The sequence below is a fragment of the Acinonyx jubatus genome, chromosome E2, assembly GCF_027475565.1.
Source record: "Acinonyx jubatus isolate Ajub_Pintada_27869175 chromosome E2, VMU_Ajub_asm_v1.0, whole genome shotgun sequence".
NCBI lineage: Eukaryota > Metazoa > Chordata > Mammalia > Carnivora > Felidae > Acinonyx > Acinonyx jubatus.
In genome coordinates this window covers 12,614,679-12,632,155 of record NC_069396.1, presented here as the reverse complement: position 1 = coordinate 12,632,155, position 17,477 = coordinate 12,614,679, and the positions used below count along the sequence as shown (strand labels likewise).

Genomic DNA, 17,477 nt, shown 5'->3' with positions numbered 1-17,477 from the left:
TCCTTATTTAGCCAGCCTTGCACCCTGCTTTCTAGAGCAAACACACAGCTCCACCACTGTTTTTCCCCCCTTCAGTTGACCTCTGTGATGAGCCCTGACCTGGGTGGTTCTAGCTATGTGTCTAGCCTCTTCCACTGGGCGGTGGTGCTCCCGGCCGCGGCACCCAGAAGAGGGTAAAGTATCAACGATAATATTCACGACTGTCTGCTTTATTTTCATTTTAAACGTAGGAGGAATAAGTTGTGGGGGAATCAGCCTAGGCTGCCCCGGAGACGGAGACGTCAAGAATGAAAGTGAACTTCCACCCAGGTTTCCCAAATCCTGCTTAGCTGTCAGTAATGTAAAGGACAGGATGTAAACATGAGGATATGAAAAATTTAATTACACGCCACCTACTGTCATTTTCCTTTAATAGGATTTTTAATTGTTGCTTGCCCTGTGAATTGGAAGAACTATACTTATTCTGCAACACTGCTTAAAATCAATACATTAGGAAGGGACTTTGTAAACTATAAAGGGATAAATAAACAGAAGCAATTGTTACCAACACGCAGAAGTTGACTCATTAAAATACAAGGACATACAAATGTCTGTTTCCAGAATTTCATTTGACAGCCAGTCACCGAGATGGGAGACAAGAGTACCGTGGAAGAGAAAATAATGGCGTTTGGTTTCTTAGGAATGCGGGGGTTACTCCCAGGACCTCTGTCATCCGTTGTTGGAGCACCAGGTTCCGTGACAACAGCAAGCCTATACCTATGGATCTGGTCCTCCTGGAATCGAGTATACTCCGTTTGCTGTTCAGCTGGAAAACATCTTCAGCCTTTCCAACCTAATCCCGGAACCGTGATTTGTGGCAACAGAAATACCTCAACTAAACGCAAAAAAAAGACGCTGAGGCAAGAGGCCAGAACTGTGCCGAGCAGGAACCCAGAGTCCACGCTTGCCCAGGGCTGCTGCCGCTGACCGAAAGAAATAAAAGGGTAAATCCTCTCTTGCACTCCCCTCCCCCACACTACAGTTTTCTGGATTCAAAGTAAGTAACAAGAAGCCAGCAGGCAAAGGGAGTCTGCGAAGTGTAGTTTCCAAGATTAAGCCCTTTGGATCTGCAAGCAAACAAATAACCAGTGTGGGTAAGTTAAGAAGCAAACACACAGCTTCCCATTAACAACAGTAGAACAGAATTGCCAGTTAAACCACCGCAACCACCTCATCAGTTTAAAGAAGATGTTTACTTCAGATCCAGGGACCATCCTGTGAAATTCAGACCCAGTTCCACATGAAATGAAGAAATCTATCAGGCTGAGACTGTACCCCTTGCCCAAGAGGCAGACAAGTTCCTGCCCCTGGCAGTCAGAGAGGCAAAAGACGCCAGCAGTTGGTACACATAGCAAATGCTTTATTTTCATATTAACATTAAAACATAAAGCACAAACATTAAAACACAGAACATGATCCCACTGCCCTGTTTGTCACAGCAGGTACAAGGATATATGCCAATAAGATATTTGGAGTCTGCTTAACTCCAAACCCTCATATGGGAAACCTCCCTTAGAGACAGGGGGTTGGGAACATGTCGGGGCAGAGCCTGCTGCAGCACAGGAGACCAGAGCCTGGGACTACATGATCTCCTGCTGGATGAGGGATGCAAGGGTAGGATGGCTGGGGGCAAGGTCTTTTCTTTTAAAGAAACCAGTTGAAGTTACATAAATTTCTCTCTAAAATGTCCAAATTTACTGGAGGAATGCAAGAATTGGCAAGACATGAGATTCACCCAACTTCCCTCGTAGTTAAGTCCCTTGGTTCCTCTGCGTGGCGGAATCAATCAGCATCCGCCTTGGTCAAATCCTAACCCTACCGTGGGATTTGTCTCTGCCAAAGACAAAGGCAGCCAGGGCCAACTGCATCCTCTCTGATGACCTGCTGAAACCAGATGAGTCCTGCTTTTTAATCCAAATCCCTTTCTGCCACTGATGCTCTAGGTCTGGGCCGTCATTCTGAATCATCAACATATTAAAAGGAGTATCTCCTCTGAGAAAAGGGGCTCTTTCCCAGGCTCTGGAAACTGGCTTTTTGAAAGATGTCCTAAAACAGAAGGAGGCCACTCTTTAGAAGGCACAACAGGAACTTGAAACTCTGGGGATATCTGTGGCAATAACCCTCTGCTGGTGAGAAATGCTGGAAACCGCTCAGGAGTTGTCGGTCAGAACTATTTTAAAATAAAAATAATAACGCTTCTAGAGCAATTATTTAAAAAAGTCACACTGTTGGCCATCCTACTTCCAAGAACGGGGCACTGACCGCCCACACCCTGAGGCGCGTTCTATTGTAGACTGCAGTTTAGCAGAGCAGCCGTAGGCGAGGCAAACAGATACAAACGGAAGCCTTTCCCCCTACTGGAGAAGAGTGAAGTTCGCAATGTTGGACAATCCATGGCTGGAACAAAAGCTGATGGGCTTCTCCCTGCAATCTGCACAGGTCTCCAACCACTCTTCTCTTCCTGAGAATATTTCACTGACAAGAGTCTTTAAAAAGGCTAGAAGGGAGGCATATCAGAGGAAGCTGAAGTCACACACCAGTTTCACATGCGGAAGGCTTTAGCTTCTGTTCCCAGCAGTGGTCTCAGCAGCTTCTCTTTTGCAAGCCTGTCTTGCTTAGCCCCTCTCCCTTGACCTCTTTTACGGGGAGAGAATCAAACAAGAGCTGTGACATGTTGCTCATGTTTTCCTAGTAAGAGGGAAAAGGAAGGGTCTTCAGAGCACTGGGTTATGTAAAATCAATCCGGAGGTCCTCAGACAGCAAGAAAAAAGGAGGCTTCCCCACTGCTCAAACAACCGGTCTCTTCTCTCGGCTCCCACGATGTGATGAACCTAATGTACTCAGCATTCCGAAAGGGTCCACAGCGCATCAGCTGCCTCCATCACTGGGCCTGCCAATATCCCAGCACCGCACACCTGGAATGTATCTGTTGCTGCCACAAAGTAGACCAGATGCGCTCGACCTCACACTTCTGCGGGGATAAGACCAAGTTGCTGAAAGGCTGTCAACACGCAAGGTCAGAAATGGATCAAATTCTTCACCAGGTCGTACAGTGCCCTCTTGTGTTCAACTGAAGACTCTTCTGCATCCACACAACATGGAGATGGTCAGTCTCTTCTGGGACGTTAGCATCCGTTCCTGAGTTTGAGTGACAAGACCACTTAGGTGGGTGTCACACCCTCCAGAAAATGCTTGCTGCACACTCGTTCTAAATGACTGCTGGGAGGATACGATACTCTCTGAGGTCCAGTAGAATGTCTGATCGGAAATACAGATTCTCAACAGATTCATGAAGGCTTTGAGCCCAAGACAATGATAATGTAGATGCAATTACCAATCACGTATTCTTTGGATGGACACCGCAAATACACAGTCTGTAGTGTTTCAGTGACCTGGCCTCTTAGAATCACATTAATCCAAAGGAACCATGATCCCAGAAGTTCTAGGCCACAGACAGTAAGCAGAGATCTTGCTCAGGGCTGTTGTTACGTGCTAGCAAACATTTAACATTCACCAGCAGCATGCCTGACAAGTTCCAGACACAGTCACTCCCACCGATACATGTGGACCATCTTCTCTGTTAAGGTAGCCAAGTAGCTGTTGTGGTTCACCTCAAAAGGGCAGATGTCCAAGACGGGCTGATCGGCCTGCAGTTCCTGTAGCAACGAGCCACTGCCAGCATCCCACAGCTAAAGAAGACAGACAGAGTTCAGGGTCAGGAGTCATTCAACTGAGCTGGGGGACTTGCTTGCTCTATTGCTATAGTGCTATACAATATAGCGGTTCCACAGCTCCGTACAGCACCCGTTGCTCACCACGAGTGCACTCCTTAATATCATCGGACAACTTTGAAAGGGCTGCAGAGAGAGCGCTGCCAGGGGAGTACGACAGACTGTTCTCAACCTTCACAAAGCCAGGACATACAACATCAGGCGTGGGCTCTGCCACTGTGATCAGCAATGAGTCTACCTCTGAAAAGCAAGCCCAGCATTCAGCTCTTCCATCAAGGTGCCAGCAACTCTTCTAGGCACAGAACACTCAGCAAGACAGAAAGTCCCTTTCTCAGCCCTCATGAAATCTATCTAATAACTAGCGCTTTCTTTTCCTTTTCAAAAACTTTTTGTTATGAAAAAATTATTTTTTTTTAACATTTATTTATTTTTGAGAGACAGAGCACAAGTTGGGGAGGGGCAGAGAGAGAATGAGACCCAGAATGCAAAGCAGGCTCCAGGCTCTGAGCTGTCAGCACAGTTCGAACTCACGAACTGTGAGTCGGATGCCCAACAGACTGAGACCCCCAGGTGCCCCTGTTATGAAAAAAAATTTTAGGGGGCACCGGGGTGGCTCAGTCGGTTAAGTGTTCGACTTCAGCCCAGGCCATGATCTCACAGCTCGTGAGTTCGCGCCGTGTCGGGCTCTATGCTGACAGCTCAGAGCCTGGAGCCGGCTTTGGATTCTGTGTCTCCCTCTCTCTCTGCCTCTCCCCTCTCGTGCTCTGCCTCTCACTCTCTCAGAAATAAATGTTAAAAAAATGAAAAAAAAAATTTTAATATAAAGCATAGTAGTACAACAAATTATTAAGCTTTCACCATATCTGCTTTACTGATTCTATTGTTTTCTTTACTGACTTCATATCATTTTACCCTTAACCTATAGTGTTATCCAGTATGGTGGCCACTAGCCACATAAAGCTATTTAAATTAAAAATGAAAAAAAAAATTAAAAAAATTAAAGTCTTCATTCACACTAATCACATTTCAAGAGCTCATGTGGCTAGCACAACTGTATTGGTCAGCAATGCTCCAAAGCTTGATTACATTTAGGTTCAAGGGCATCTCATAAAAGGCGCTATGTACTTCCTATCTTCTTACATCAAGAGGCAAATTGGGGTGCCTGGGTGGCTGAGTTGGTTAAGCACTTGATTGTTGATTTTGGCTCAAGTCTGATCTTGTAGTTTGTGAATAACTTGAGCCCCACGTTAGGTTCCTTGCTGACAACATGGAGCCTGCGTTGGATTCTCTCTCTCTCCCCCTCCACTGCTCACACACGTGCGCTCTCTCAAAATAAATTTTTTTAAGAGGCGAATTATTTTTTGTTAACCCACTTACAGTGATGTCGATCACTGTGTTCAGGTTATAAAAGACTGACCCATCCACTCTACAATCCCTCATCAATCATTCATCTTTTGGTGATGAAACTGTTGCCTGAAACAATTGTTTTATAGGAGTTTCAGTAGTTCCTTAATTTTTGTTTTAAAGGTTCACAAGACGGCCCATGGGATACTACAGCTCATATAAAAAAGAATGAGGCGAATCTACAGATATTGAAATGGAAAGATATCCAAGCTAGGAAGCTAAATGGGAAAAGAGCAAATTACAGAGTGTGTCTCAAGCGTGCCTGGTGTAAAAACAAGCAATCGTACATATACACATACACAGATGTGTGCAATCAAGGAGAACGTCGGTTTTTCGCTTTACATACTTCTGTATAAAAAAATAATAGGCTCACCAGGGCAGAATTTGATGCTTCATCCCCAGTACACACCAGGATGCTGCCATCACTCTCCGGGTTTTGGAAAATGGCACTTTTGGTCAGTAGTTTGCAAGAGGGTCCCCCAAGGAATGTTTGCACAGGATGGCAGGAACAGACCAGCTCTCCAGCATCGTCCAGCGTGGAGGACATCTCCATCAGCACACTTCGTAAAGTGCTGTGATTTTTATCTACGGGACAGAGGAGTCAGTGTTGCTCTGTGGGGATGATCCCAGGAAATTAATGAAGATCCTGAACCTCACACGATTACAAACTACTGAGTGGAAGAGCCACAGTTTATTAGATCATCAAGAGTAGCTACAAAGCAAACAAAGCAACAAGAACAAAATAATACAGCACAAATGAAATTCCGAACCGCAGGCTAGGATAAAGCAAGTTATCTACAACAGACTTTTGCCTATGAGGGAAACAATTCTCGGCATAAGCTATCCTTTTTAGTAAAATCACTGTATCCTTCCGCCCCCTGCCTCAGTTTTTATCTTCCTTCAGGGCAGGCGGATGACACGAAACTGCGCTGAGGGGGATGCCCTGGCCGCAGGGGCAGGACTCTTCATTCCATTACTAAGTCACAGGGGCTCCTAAAGGGGCTAACTCGCTCCAGGGAGTACCTGGCAGAATTTGCCCTGTCACATAAGCGAGGGGTAGAGGCGGCATCTATGGAGGAATGCGGAGCCACTAGCCTCAATATAGTAGCAAGAGCTGTTAGCCTGCGAGGGGCTCTCTGGTGCCACCTGAAGGGCAGGGCAAGCTCTCCCCTCCTCCCCTGAACCGACTTGCTCCCAAACAGAACAAGGACGTCCCAGCACTCACCAGGCCTGTAGGTCACAAGACAATGCCGGGTGCTGCTCTCCGTCTGAAAGTCTACGCAACCCCCTGGCTCTATGGGCAGCACATGAGGACAATGAGAAAAGCCCATCTTTAGCTCCCAGAAGGAAGCGTTCTCTAAGGTTCCAGCCAACACGCCACCATAAGGAAATGCAGCCGAGGCAGCTCTGGGTATGTATGACAGGGATACCAGTGGGCATCTGAAGGGAAAGAAAGGAAATGATGTGTCACATTCCAATACTTGTACTACTCCAGACTCCACTAGCAGGAGCCCTCAAGCACACTTCCACCTCTACAGAAGAGGTTAAAGACCTTCTGGAGCACCTGGGTGGCTCGGTTGATTAAGCATTCGACTTCAGCTCAGGTCATGGTCTCACAGTTTGTGGGTTCAAGCCCCATATCCAGCTCTGTGCTGACAGCTAGGAGCCTGGAGCCTGCTTCGGATTCTGTGTCTCCCTCTCTGTCCCTCCCCAGCTCGTGCTCTGTCTCGGTCTCTCAAAAATTACCGTTCAAAAAAAAAAAAAAAAAGACCTTCTTTGGGTCACTATCCTTTGACATCTGGTAAAATCTACCAACCCATACTGCAGAAACTTTAAAAGAGTACACATATAATCTTTGGCATCTAATTTCAGAGGAGATGCCGCATATTCTAGAATTAGCTTTTAAAAATGACTAGGGGGGCACCCGGGTGGCTCAGTCAGTTAAGTGTCTGACTTCGGCACAGGTCATGATCTTGTGGTTCATGAGATCGAGCCCTGCATTGGGCTCTGTGCTGACAAGCTCAGAGCCTGGAGCGGCCTTCAGAGTCTGTGTCTCCCTCTCTCTCTGCTCCTCCCTCACTAGTGATTCCTCTCTCCCATCTCACTCTCTCTCAAAAAATAAACAAACATTAAAAAAATTTTTTAAATTAAAAAAAAAAGGACTAGGAAATTTAATACTACAAAGTCACAGTTACAAGAGAGCTTGACCAGTGTGAAGTTTCTAGAAATGGGGTTAGATGTGTACACAAGGAAAGTCAGAAAGGAAATGCAGCTTATACATCTAATAAAGTCTCCAAGATGCAGTTGACAGACCCTTCAATTAAAATACAGCCTGAAGCAAAAACATTTTTTTTAGATTTGTGTAAGTAATCTCTACACCCAATGTGGAGCTTGAACTCATGACCATGATATCAAGAGTCACATGCTCTTCTGACTGAGCCAGCCAGGCGCCCCTGAAAAAACTACATTTTAATTCAGAAACAGGATGGTTTCATTAGAAATGTTCTAAATCTCTTTCTGCAAGCACATGACCAGGAATGTGTGCCAAGAATTCTCTCAGAAGTGTCAGCCGGTAGACTATGTTCCTGTGAACTTTGTTTCTGCTGAAGTTGCCCAAGTGGTCGCTGTGCCTCCTTTCTTTCATTGCCCCGTCATGTCACAATGAAGCAAACTAAAACAGAAATGAACACTGCATACAACTATTCTTTCCTTGCTATTTGCTCTATTCGATTGCCTACTCTTGAGCAGAACTCTCCACATCAGTGGCAGTTACCATGCTTGCCTGCAGTTCACACTTCTAGAAGTTTACATCAAGTCATCTTCAGGCCTACAGACCACATAACTGAAGCATGATTCTACCCCACTCAAATGAAAAGACCTCAAAGTGTTGAGCCTAGGTTTTCGTAACCAGTTACTACTATGGTGATATCTTCTGAAGAGTCACAGTGGTGCTGGTGACCAGCCATCCTCAGAATCCGGGCTGACTTTATAAACCTCCCAACTTTGTAAATGGTTATAAAGGATAAATCATAGTAATTGGTATCTTTAGACCAAGTTGGTTTAGCTGGAGATTAGGGAAGTTTTAAATCTTTTTTTTTATAGGCCTGCCTCTTACTGATCTCTTCCTGTGTGTTAGACATGTGGCCATTAAAGCAAGTCTGTGTAACAGGCCAAGAACTGAGACCAAGGAGTTTGGTTTTGAACGCAGATCTGACTTCATTTTGCCACGCTGGGGGAGGAGCGACTGTATGAACCTGGCTATACTTGGTACCAGGGCTTTCTACTGTGTAGAAATACCACGAACACATGCTCTAAGGATCTTAGTGGTTCCCAAGTGACAACACCTCACTGGACTCAGGAGAACTGCCCTCTGAGGAATTCTGATCAACTGTGAAACACACTCAGAAGACAGGATTCATACAACGGTCCAAGAGAAAGCTGCTACAGGGGAAAAGTAAGTGGCTACCCACCTGGCTTTCTGGGGTACTAACTCCTGGATGTGACAGCTCGTGTTTCGAAGGTCATACATCAGAATTGAACCATTGACCAGTCCAGCATAGATGTGATTACTTTCATCAAGACACCAGCAGCAGCTCCAGACAGGACGTCCAGCGTTGTAAGTCTGGACCACTGTATTTGTCTCCAGGCTGTGGCGATAGAAGACTTTTACAACCATGTGTTAAGGAAATCAATTATAAAACAAAGATGTAAAGACTATCACTGAAATGATAATCCCTTAAGAACACACCCCCACACCCAAACTATTTGGGATTTCCAATTTCCTCTAGGGACTGCCCAGGTAATCCCTTTTAATTCCAAAATATTTATTTTGGGGGTTACAGGTTTTCTTCTTGAAATGTAAGGAGATCAAAGAGATATTTAAACAGTACATTCCCTACTCTACCCCTATTTTCTATAATTACTATTATGCAAGTAATCCATATTCAATGCTGAAAAAATTAGAATATACCTATGAGAAAAATAAAAACTAATAATCTAACCACCCAGAGGTAGTCATTAATAACACTTTGGTATTTAACCTGCCCTTTGCATCTATTTTTTAACACGACTAGAGAAAAAAATCATAACCTATATATACATATAAAACATAATGCTACATGGAGTTTTGGGGCAAATTAAGCTGAAGCATTCTTGAAAAGTAAAGAGGCTGGGGCGCCTGGGTGGCGCAGTCAGTTAAGCGTCCGACTTCAGCCAGGTCACGATCTCGCAGTCCGTGAGTTTGAGCCCCGCGTCGGGCTCTGGGCTGATGGCTCAGAGCCTGGAGCCTGTTTCTGATTCTGTGTCTCCCTCTCTCTCTGCCCCTCCCCCGTTCATGCTCTGTCTCTCTGTCCCAAAAATAAATAAACGTTGAAAAAAAAAATTTAAAAAAAGAAAAGTCAAGAGGCTTCTCAGGTCTGACAGTGCTATCATGATATTCCTCAGATTTAACTGCAGAATAGGAAGCCAACTATCAGACATCTGATCAGAACTACTTTCTAAAAGATGAAGGCACTTAAGTACATCCCATCTGGTTCACAGCAGTCACATGAAAGATGAAATATCGTGACTGAGGGTTACTGATGAGAGAAGTCATGGCACCCCAGGACAGTGAGTTCCTGGTGAGCATTTCTGTTAGGCAGAATGGTCCTCGTAACAGACCAGCAACAAGCAGTTCCAAGCTGGTTTGGTAACTCCATGGTGCCAGGTACCAAGGCTCCTTCCACGTTGTCATTCGACCATCTCTAGCGTATTACTCTCATCTGCGCGGCTTAAGATGCATTTTGTAACATAAGTAATTTTAAAACATAACGTTGTACATAACATTTATGATGTCGCATCTACTTTGATGAGCAGCACATTTTATATTCAATGAAACTGGATCTCAGAAGACAATGCCTTAGACCAAAAAATGCAAGCTAAGGCCATCTTAATACAGATACTAATTTCTACGCTGTTTAACACTAAACAGCCCAGGCCCCACCGTCCTCCCTAAAGCACTCACCTGGTCAGTTTAATAGTGCTGTCTAGGGAAGCAGAGAGCAGTAGGCCTTTGGGCTGATTGCTGAAAGCCAGTCCACGGATCTGTTTGCTATGCATGGGAATGTACTGACTGCTTTGCATGTTGGCAGTACTCAACATCTTAACACCAAAGCCTGCCAAAGACAAGAGAGTGTGAAATAGATCACCGAAAGTCAATTCAAGGCAAAGCAAACGACCTTTTCAAGTAGCTCCTTCGTTCACCTTTCCTGGCATATAAATCCCTGGAAAACAGCTGGTCAAACAAACAAAAAAATTCCCCAGGGTTATAATTATTTTAAAAAGCATATTCTACTCCAAATGCCCAGCAACAGGTGAATGGATAAACCACTATGTGAACATGTACACAGAACAGAATGCTACCCGTAATAAAAGGAAATGAAATATTGATATACATATTAATACGGACGAATCTCCAAAACTTTATGCTGGAAGAAGCCAGACAAAAAAGAACAATGCTGCATGATTATGTTTAAGTTAAATTCTGGAAAATGCAAACTAATGTATAGTGACAGAGAGTAGATCAGTGGCTGCCTGGGAATGGGGAGAGGAGGGAGGGGCAGGTGGGAGATGGATTATAAAAGGGCATGAGAAAACTTTGGGGCAATAGATATGTTCATTATCTTGATTACGGGGATAGTTTCAAGGGTGTATACATAACTCACCCAACTGTATACTTTCAATATGTGCAATTTATTGTATGTCAGTCATACTTCAATAAAGCTATTAGCACAGAGACTATTCTACTTGAACCACAGACACTGAAGATGTAGAAGAGAAGGAACAATAAAGAATGAACACAGGTAATCTCTATATCAGGTGGTTAAGATATGCTACATTTGTTTGAATGGAATAAAAACAGATGACACTTCAAGTATTCTAATTAACTTGTGTCATTCCAGAAAGGGAAAAAAATCCCCCCCAAACTTGTCCTTGATAGGTCCTTAAAAAGTCATGTTACTGTTCTCTTACTAGGCTATGTAAATATATTATATTTGTTTTTACTAAGTATCCATTATTATCCAAGTTATCCACAAACAGGATTTGTCAAATCCTAGATTCAGGACAGCCTCGAGTCATACCTCAGCTTCTCCAGGGAACCAAGTGGGAAAAGTTTATTGTGTTCTCTGCTGAAACAGAATTAGGACAGCCAGAGAGACAAACAGAGAAACCACAGGCTTTAAAGCAACAAGGGAACACGAATACTGGCCTAGTTAATGATCAAGAGAAGCAAGGAGAAATTAGCACCAACAGGCTATCAAAAAGAGCTAGCTGTACACTGTGGAATACGTGCATTAGAAAAAAGGAACCGGGGCGCCTGGGTGGCTCAGTTGGTTGGGCGGCCGACTACAGCTCAGGTCATGATCTCGTGGTCTGTGAGTTCGAGCCCCACGTTGGGCTCTGTGCTGACAGCTTGGGGCCTGGAGCCTGCTTCAGATTTTTTGTATCCCTCTCTCTCTGCCCCTTCCCTGCTTGCTCTCTGTCTCTGTCTCTCTCTCAAAAATAATAACCATTAAAAAAAAAAAAAAAAGGAACTGGGTGGCTGAGTCAGTTAAGTGTCTAACTTGGGACTTCGGCTCAGGTCTCACGGTTCCCGAGATCATTTGTGAGATCAAGTCCCACATCAGGCTCTGCACTGACAGCATGCAGCCTGCTTAAGATTCTCTCTCACTCCCTCTCTCTCTGCCCCTCCCCTTCTTGTGAGCTCTCTCTCAAAATAGATAAACTTTAAATAAACAAACAAGAAAAAAGGAATGGGGTCTCCTGGAGGCTCAGCCTCACAAACCATGAGACCATGACCTGAACTGAAATCAAGAGTTGGACGCTTAACCAACTGAGCCACCGAGGAATCCCTGAGCTTCCAACTCTTGATTTTTGGCTCAGATCATGACCTAACGGTTGTGGGACTGAGCCCCACATTGAGCTCCGCGACAGCGTGGAGTCTGCTTCGGATTCTCTCTCTCTGCCCCTCTTCCTTGCTCGTGAGCTCTCTCTAAAATTTAAAAATAAATATTTTCCCAATTTGGTGAATCTTACTAAAAATGTGGATGGGATACAGAAACATTATAAACAGTCCTTTTATGTTCTCCTCAAAAGGACTTTCTCTCAACTCACAGCTATAAGTGATTAGAAAAATATATAATAATCTAGGAATTCTACTCCAAATCCTGATTATACCTAAGTTTGGAGGGACAGAGTTTTGAAGCATTTGAACGGAATGTTTAAGTGAGTAAACAGGAAATCAGGCTAAAGCAAAAAGACCTGACAGCTGGAGGAAATCATATGCTGAAGATCATGGAAAGAAACATCTATAACCATCAGGAACAATTTAATTGAGCATGTGAGGAGATTTGTTTTTCAACCTTAAGACAATCTAAAATTTGGGGCACCTGGGTGGTTCAGTCAGTTGAGCCACCGACTTCACCTCAAATCATGATCTCACAGTTTGTGAGTTCAAGCCCCACATCGGGCTCTGTGCTGACAGCTCTGAGCCTGGAGCCTGCTTTGGATTCTGGGTCTCCCTCACTCCCTGCCCCTCCCCGGCTCATGCTGTCTCTCTCTGTCTCAGAAATGAACATTAAAAAAAAAAAAAAAAAAAAAAAAAAAAAAAAAAAAAAAAGACAATCTAAAATTAATCTTAAAAAAGCACAAAATTTGAGAAAATTTAGTATTAATGTATTATTATCAATACTAATCTATGTATTTCCAAATTCTTTTATTTGGAATTTGTCAATTTAACACTACTGAACATAAGTATTAAATCTCGTTTCAACTTGAATTAGCCCTTGGGATATTATTTTAAAAAAGAATTCGAGGGGTGCCTGGGTGGCTAGTTGGTTAAGCATCCCACTCCTGATTCTGGCTCAGGGAATGATCTCACGGTTCATGAGATCGAGCCCTGTGTTGGGCTCTGCGATGACAGCACAGAGCCTGCTTGGGATTCTCTCTCTCTCTCTCTCTCTCTCTCTCTCTCTCTCTCTCCCCCTCCCTCCCCACCCTCTCTCAAAATAAATAAATAAACATTAAAAAAAAATTATTAAAAAAATATTCCTAGTCTAGGGATGCCTGGCTGGCTCAGTTGGTAGAGCATGCGACTCTTGATCTCAACGTTCTAAGTCTGAGCCCCACGTTGGGTGTACAGATAACATTTTATTGATTTAAAGTTTATTTAGAGGAAGAGAGAGAGTGTGCGCACATGAGCAGGGGAGGCACAGAGAGAGACGGAGAGAGAGAATCCCAAGCAGGCCCTGCGCTGTCATCGCAGAGCCCAACACAGGGCTCAATCTCACGAATCATGAGATCATTACCTGAGCAAGAATCAGGAGTGGGACACTTGACTGAATGAGCTACTCAGGCACCCACCCTCCTTTTTTTTATTTCAGAGAGAGAGAGAGCGCGCGCGCAGGCGTGCACATGAGCAGGGGACAGGGGCAGAGGGAAAGAGAGAGAGACTCTTAGGCAGGTCCCACACTGAGCATGGAACCTGACACAGGGATCATGACCTGAAAAAAAAAATCAATCAAGACCAGAGCAAAAATCAACAGTCGGACACTGAACCGACTGAGCCACCCAGGGACCCCAAGATAACTCAAAAAAACTAATACCTTAAAAAAAAAAAATTCCAGTGTAAAATGAATCTGTGACAAGGGCAACTGGGCAGCTCAGTCGATTGAGCATCCAACTTCAGCTCGGGTCATGATCTCACGGTTTCCGAGTTCGAGCCCCACATTGGGCTTGTTGCTGTCAGCCTGTCAGCGCAAAGTCCGCTTTGGGTCCTGTTTCCCGCTCTCTGCCCCCCACCCCCAAACTTACATTCTCTCTCTCTCTCAAAAAATTAAACATTAAAAAAAAAAATCTGTGACCTTATTTATTAAAAAAATTTTTTTTGCCCCTAAGTAATATCTCTACACCCAACATGGGGCTCAAACGTAAGTCACATGCTCTACCAAGTGAGCCAGCGAGGTGCCTCCAAGGGGCATACAGGGAGTGCTGTCCTTGTCCTTGGCCTACACTAGTAACCCATACTTCCAAGAGCCCCATCTTCCTCTTACTTTATCACAGTTATTGGCATTTCTGAGCTCTTGGTGAAAAAATCTACAGGATGAAGCCAACACTTTGGCCAGACACTAAAGATACCTTTGCAGTACCTCAGAGGACCTGCATTAACAGACTAGGGAAGGTGATCTGGTGGGCCAGGGTCAGTGTTCACCCACTAGTGAGTCCTGGATTCTCCAAAAAGAGAGAGAAATAAATGAAGTCCAATAATGAACACGAACGCTGAGGATCTGGATGGTTCACCTGGCAGGAAGGAGGACTGAGGAGAAGGCTGTGACACCACCAGGCAGCTCAGAGTGTCACAGTATGTCATGATTCGGCAGTTTCCTGTCTGAGACACCGTGAAGGTCTTCTGGAAACGGTACTTGTGCTGGCCCTGGCTGGAGGGCAGGCAGCTCAGGAAACGTGCCTGGGAGCCCCCGGGTTGCTGTGAAATCTGATCCCGATGCTGCACAAGAAGTTTTTGCAAATCCTAAAGTGAAAAAGATTTTGTAAATGTGCAGTCTTTTCATTTGATATTCCCCTCATACACAATTCCTTGATTTAATATGGGATGTTTTCTCCATTATATGAAACCGCTGACATGAATCCTAGAGGACTGATGCGGTTTTCACAGTATTTCAACCAGCAACTGAACTAAGGAGAGCACAGATCATAAAATAGTAGAGTTCAAAGTCTTTAATGGTCATTTTGTCTAAACCCATCATTTTAGGGGTGGATTCAGGGAGGTAAAAATGACTTAGGGTTCAAATTATCAGCTAGCTGACTAATGTTTTAAAAGTTCAAATTGCAGAATTCACCCTCAAGTGTGCACGCTGCCGTAATCAAGAATGAAACACTTGTTCTTGTTTATTTTCTGAAAAGCTAGATAGATCCTTCTTTGTATCTGAGAGGAACGGAAATCCAATTTAGATTCCTCTTCCGTTTTTATCCCGAAAGCTCTCTGGATGAGAAAGGGTAAACCTACCTGGACACGACTATGAAGCTTAGCGCACTCATCAGTGAGGACTTGAAGTTGGAGCCGGCACTGTGCCGATTCTAACTCGGCCTGCTTCCTTAGCATCTGCTCCTTTAGTAAGGAACTAGAATGGGAAGCCAACAACAGGGGGAGATTAGAAAGGCGGCAAAAGACCTCCCATCAAGATGTCAGATTAACTTCATGCTCTGATATACACACTTTGCTGTAAATATGTCGCGATGGTGAATATGAATGTAACCAAAGAGAAAGCTCTCACATCCAGAAACACTACAGAAAAGTAGCATGCAGGGCCGAACTCTTGAATCACTGAGGTTCAGTGTTAAGGAAGGCAGTGAGGACCAGGAGTTTGGCTCTTACCATGGAATGAGACTAAAAATGCAAAAATGCCAAAAGAGGGAACAGAGCCAAACTTATCACTTGAGTTAGGGCCAAAAGAGTAAAATGGCATGTTAAAAGACCACAAAGTTATCTGCTGGATTAAAAGAAAATAATAAGCTGCCAGCTGTTCATCAGATACTGAAATTAAGTAATACTACAAAAAAGAGGCTGAAGTTAAAAAGATAGAAAGTATATACCTGGAAAATACTAAGATCGTTTAGAATTCAACAGCATGAATAGGTATAAAGAGGAATTATACATAAGGAAAAAAATACATTCACCAAGAACAAAAATAAATTTGTATGTACCTAAAGACACTTTCAAAATATGAAATGCAAAAAAAAAATATTTCCACTCCAACAAGATAGGATAGAAAAAAGATGAAAGCTGGAAAGGAAGGGATAAAGCTGCCCAACTTATCTTCACGGAAAATTCAAGAGAAGTCACAAATTATTAGAGCTCAGCAAGGCGCTGGAATTAAGATCAAGAAAATTAGATTGGGGCACCTGGCTGGCTCAGTAGGAGTAGCATGTGTCTCTTAATCTCAGGGTCGTGAGTTCGGGCCCCATGTTGGGTATAGAGATTACTAAAAAAATAGACTTAAGAAAACAAAGAAATTTAGATCAAGTATTTCCCATATGCCAGATAACTGATTAGTAAATGTAATACAAAAAAATTCATTCACAACAGCAAGTCTAACAATAACAACCTAGGAATACAGTGAAAGGGCATGCCAAGACCTTTATGAAGCAAAGTACACTAGTAGAAGGCACAAGAAAACAGCGAATAAGCGGAAGGATATTATAGAATGCTCATGGCTGGAAAGACTCAAAATCATGAAGATGGAACTTCTCAAAAATTTAATGCAATTTCAATCAAGATTTCAAAAGTTTCCTTTGAAATCTTGATTGAAATTACATTAAATGGAACTCAGCCAACTAATTTTAAAATTAATATGGAAGAGCAAAGTGCCAAGAATAGCAAAGTCAATTTGAAGAACAAGGTGGGGGGACGTATTTTAAAGCTACAACCTGGGAATACTGGGGTGAGAATTAACAAAGAGACCACAGAACCTAAGAGTAGTTCGTTTATATACAGAAACTTAATCTAGCGTAGAGGTAGCAATGAAAACTTACACAGGAAGAACATATTACTTAATAATTACACTACAACAACTGGCTATCTGTAAAACGAGATTTAAGAAATATTCAAAACCTATGTAAAAAGCAAAAAATTTAAAGACCTTTAGATAATGTTACGTCTTTAAGACTTTGAAGTACTAGAGACAAAAAAACCCACAAAACAAGTGATAAAGGACTGTGTTAAAATTAAAAACTCATGTTCAACCAAAGATACCATAAACAAATTAAAGAGACAAGCCCAGACTGGAGGCCTATATCTGCAATATACACAAGCAACAAAGCATCAGTACAGCTGACCCTGAACAACACGGGTTTGAGCCTTGCCAGTCCATTTACTGTGGATTTTTTTCAATACATACATTGGAAAACTTTTTGGAAATTTGGAACAATTTGAAAAAATTCACAGATAAACTGCGTAGCCCAGAAATATGGAAAAAATTAAAAGTTAGATATTATTGTAAGGATATAGTGTAGAATACATATAACATATAAAATATATGTTAACCCACTGTTTATGTTACCAGGGAGGTTTCTACTCAACAGTAGGCTATTAATTAGTTCAGCTTCGGGGGAGTTGAAAGTTATATGTGGATTTTCCACTGTGGGATGGGCTGGCACCTCCAACTCCTGGGTCAACTGTATAAGGAAAACACAAAAAACTATACAGATCAATAAGAAACAAGCAATGTATTTTGCTCAGTATCAATGAAC

The 17,477-nt window shown here is 43.2% G+C and overlaps 1 protein-coding gene across 2 annotated transcripts in view; it reads right to left on the bottom strand.

Moving 5' to 3' along the window:
• Positions 1-1,378: 1,378 nt before the first annotated feature.
• Positions 1,379-17,477, bottom strand: part of RFWD3 (ring finger and WD repeat domain 3) — a 42,131-nt gene continuing 26,032 nt past the window's right edge. For both annotated transcript variants that reach the window (XM_015087199.3, XM_053210042.1), the window contains exons 7-13: positions 15,235-15,349; positions 14,511-14,739; positions 10,177-10,327; positions 8,645-8,821; positions 6,400-6,614; positions 5,548-5,759; positions 1,379-3,728 (exon numbers count right to left, since the gene is read on the bottom strand). In XM_015087199.3, coding sequence (XP_014942685.3) covers positions 3,585-3,728; positions 5,548-5,759; positions 6,400-6,614; positions 8,645-8,821; positions 10,177-10,327; positions 14,511-14,739; positions 15,235-15,349 — 1,243 coding nt within the window. In that variant the 3' untranslated portion in view covers positions 1,379-3,584. The remainder of the gene's footprint in view (positions 3,729-5,547; positions 5,760-6,399; positions 6,615-8,644; positions 8,822-10,176; positions 10,328-14,510; positions 14,740-15,234; positions 15,350-17,477) is intronic.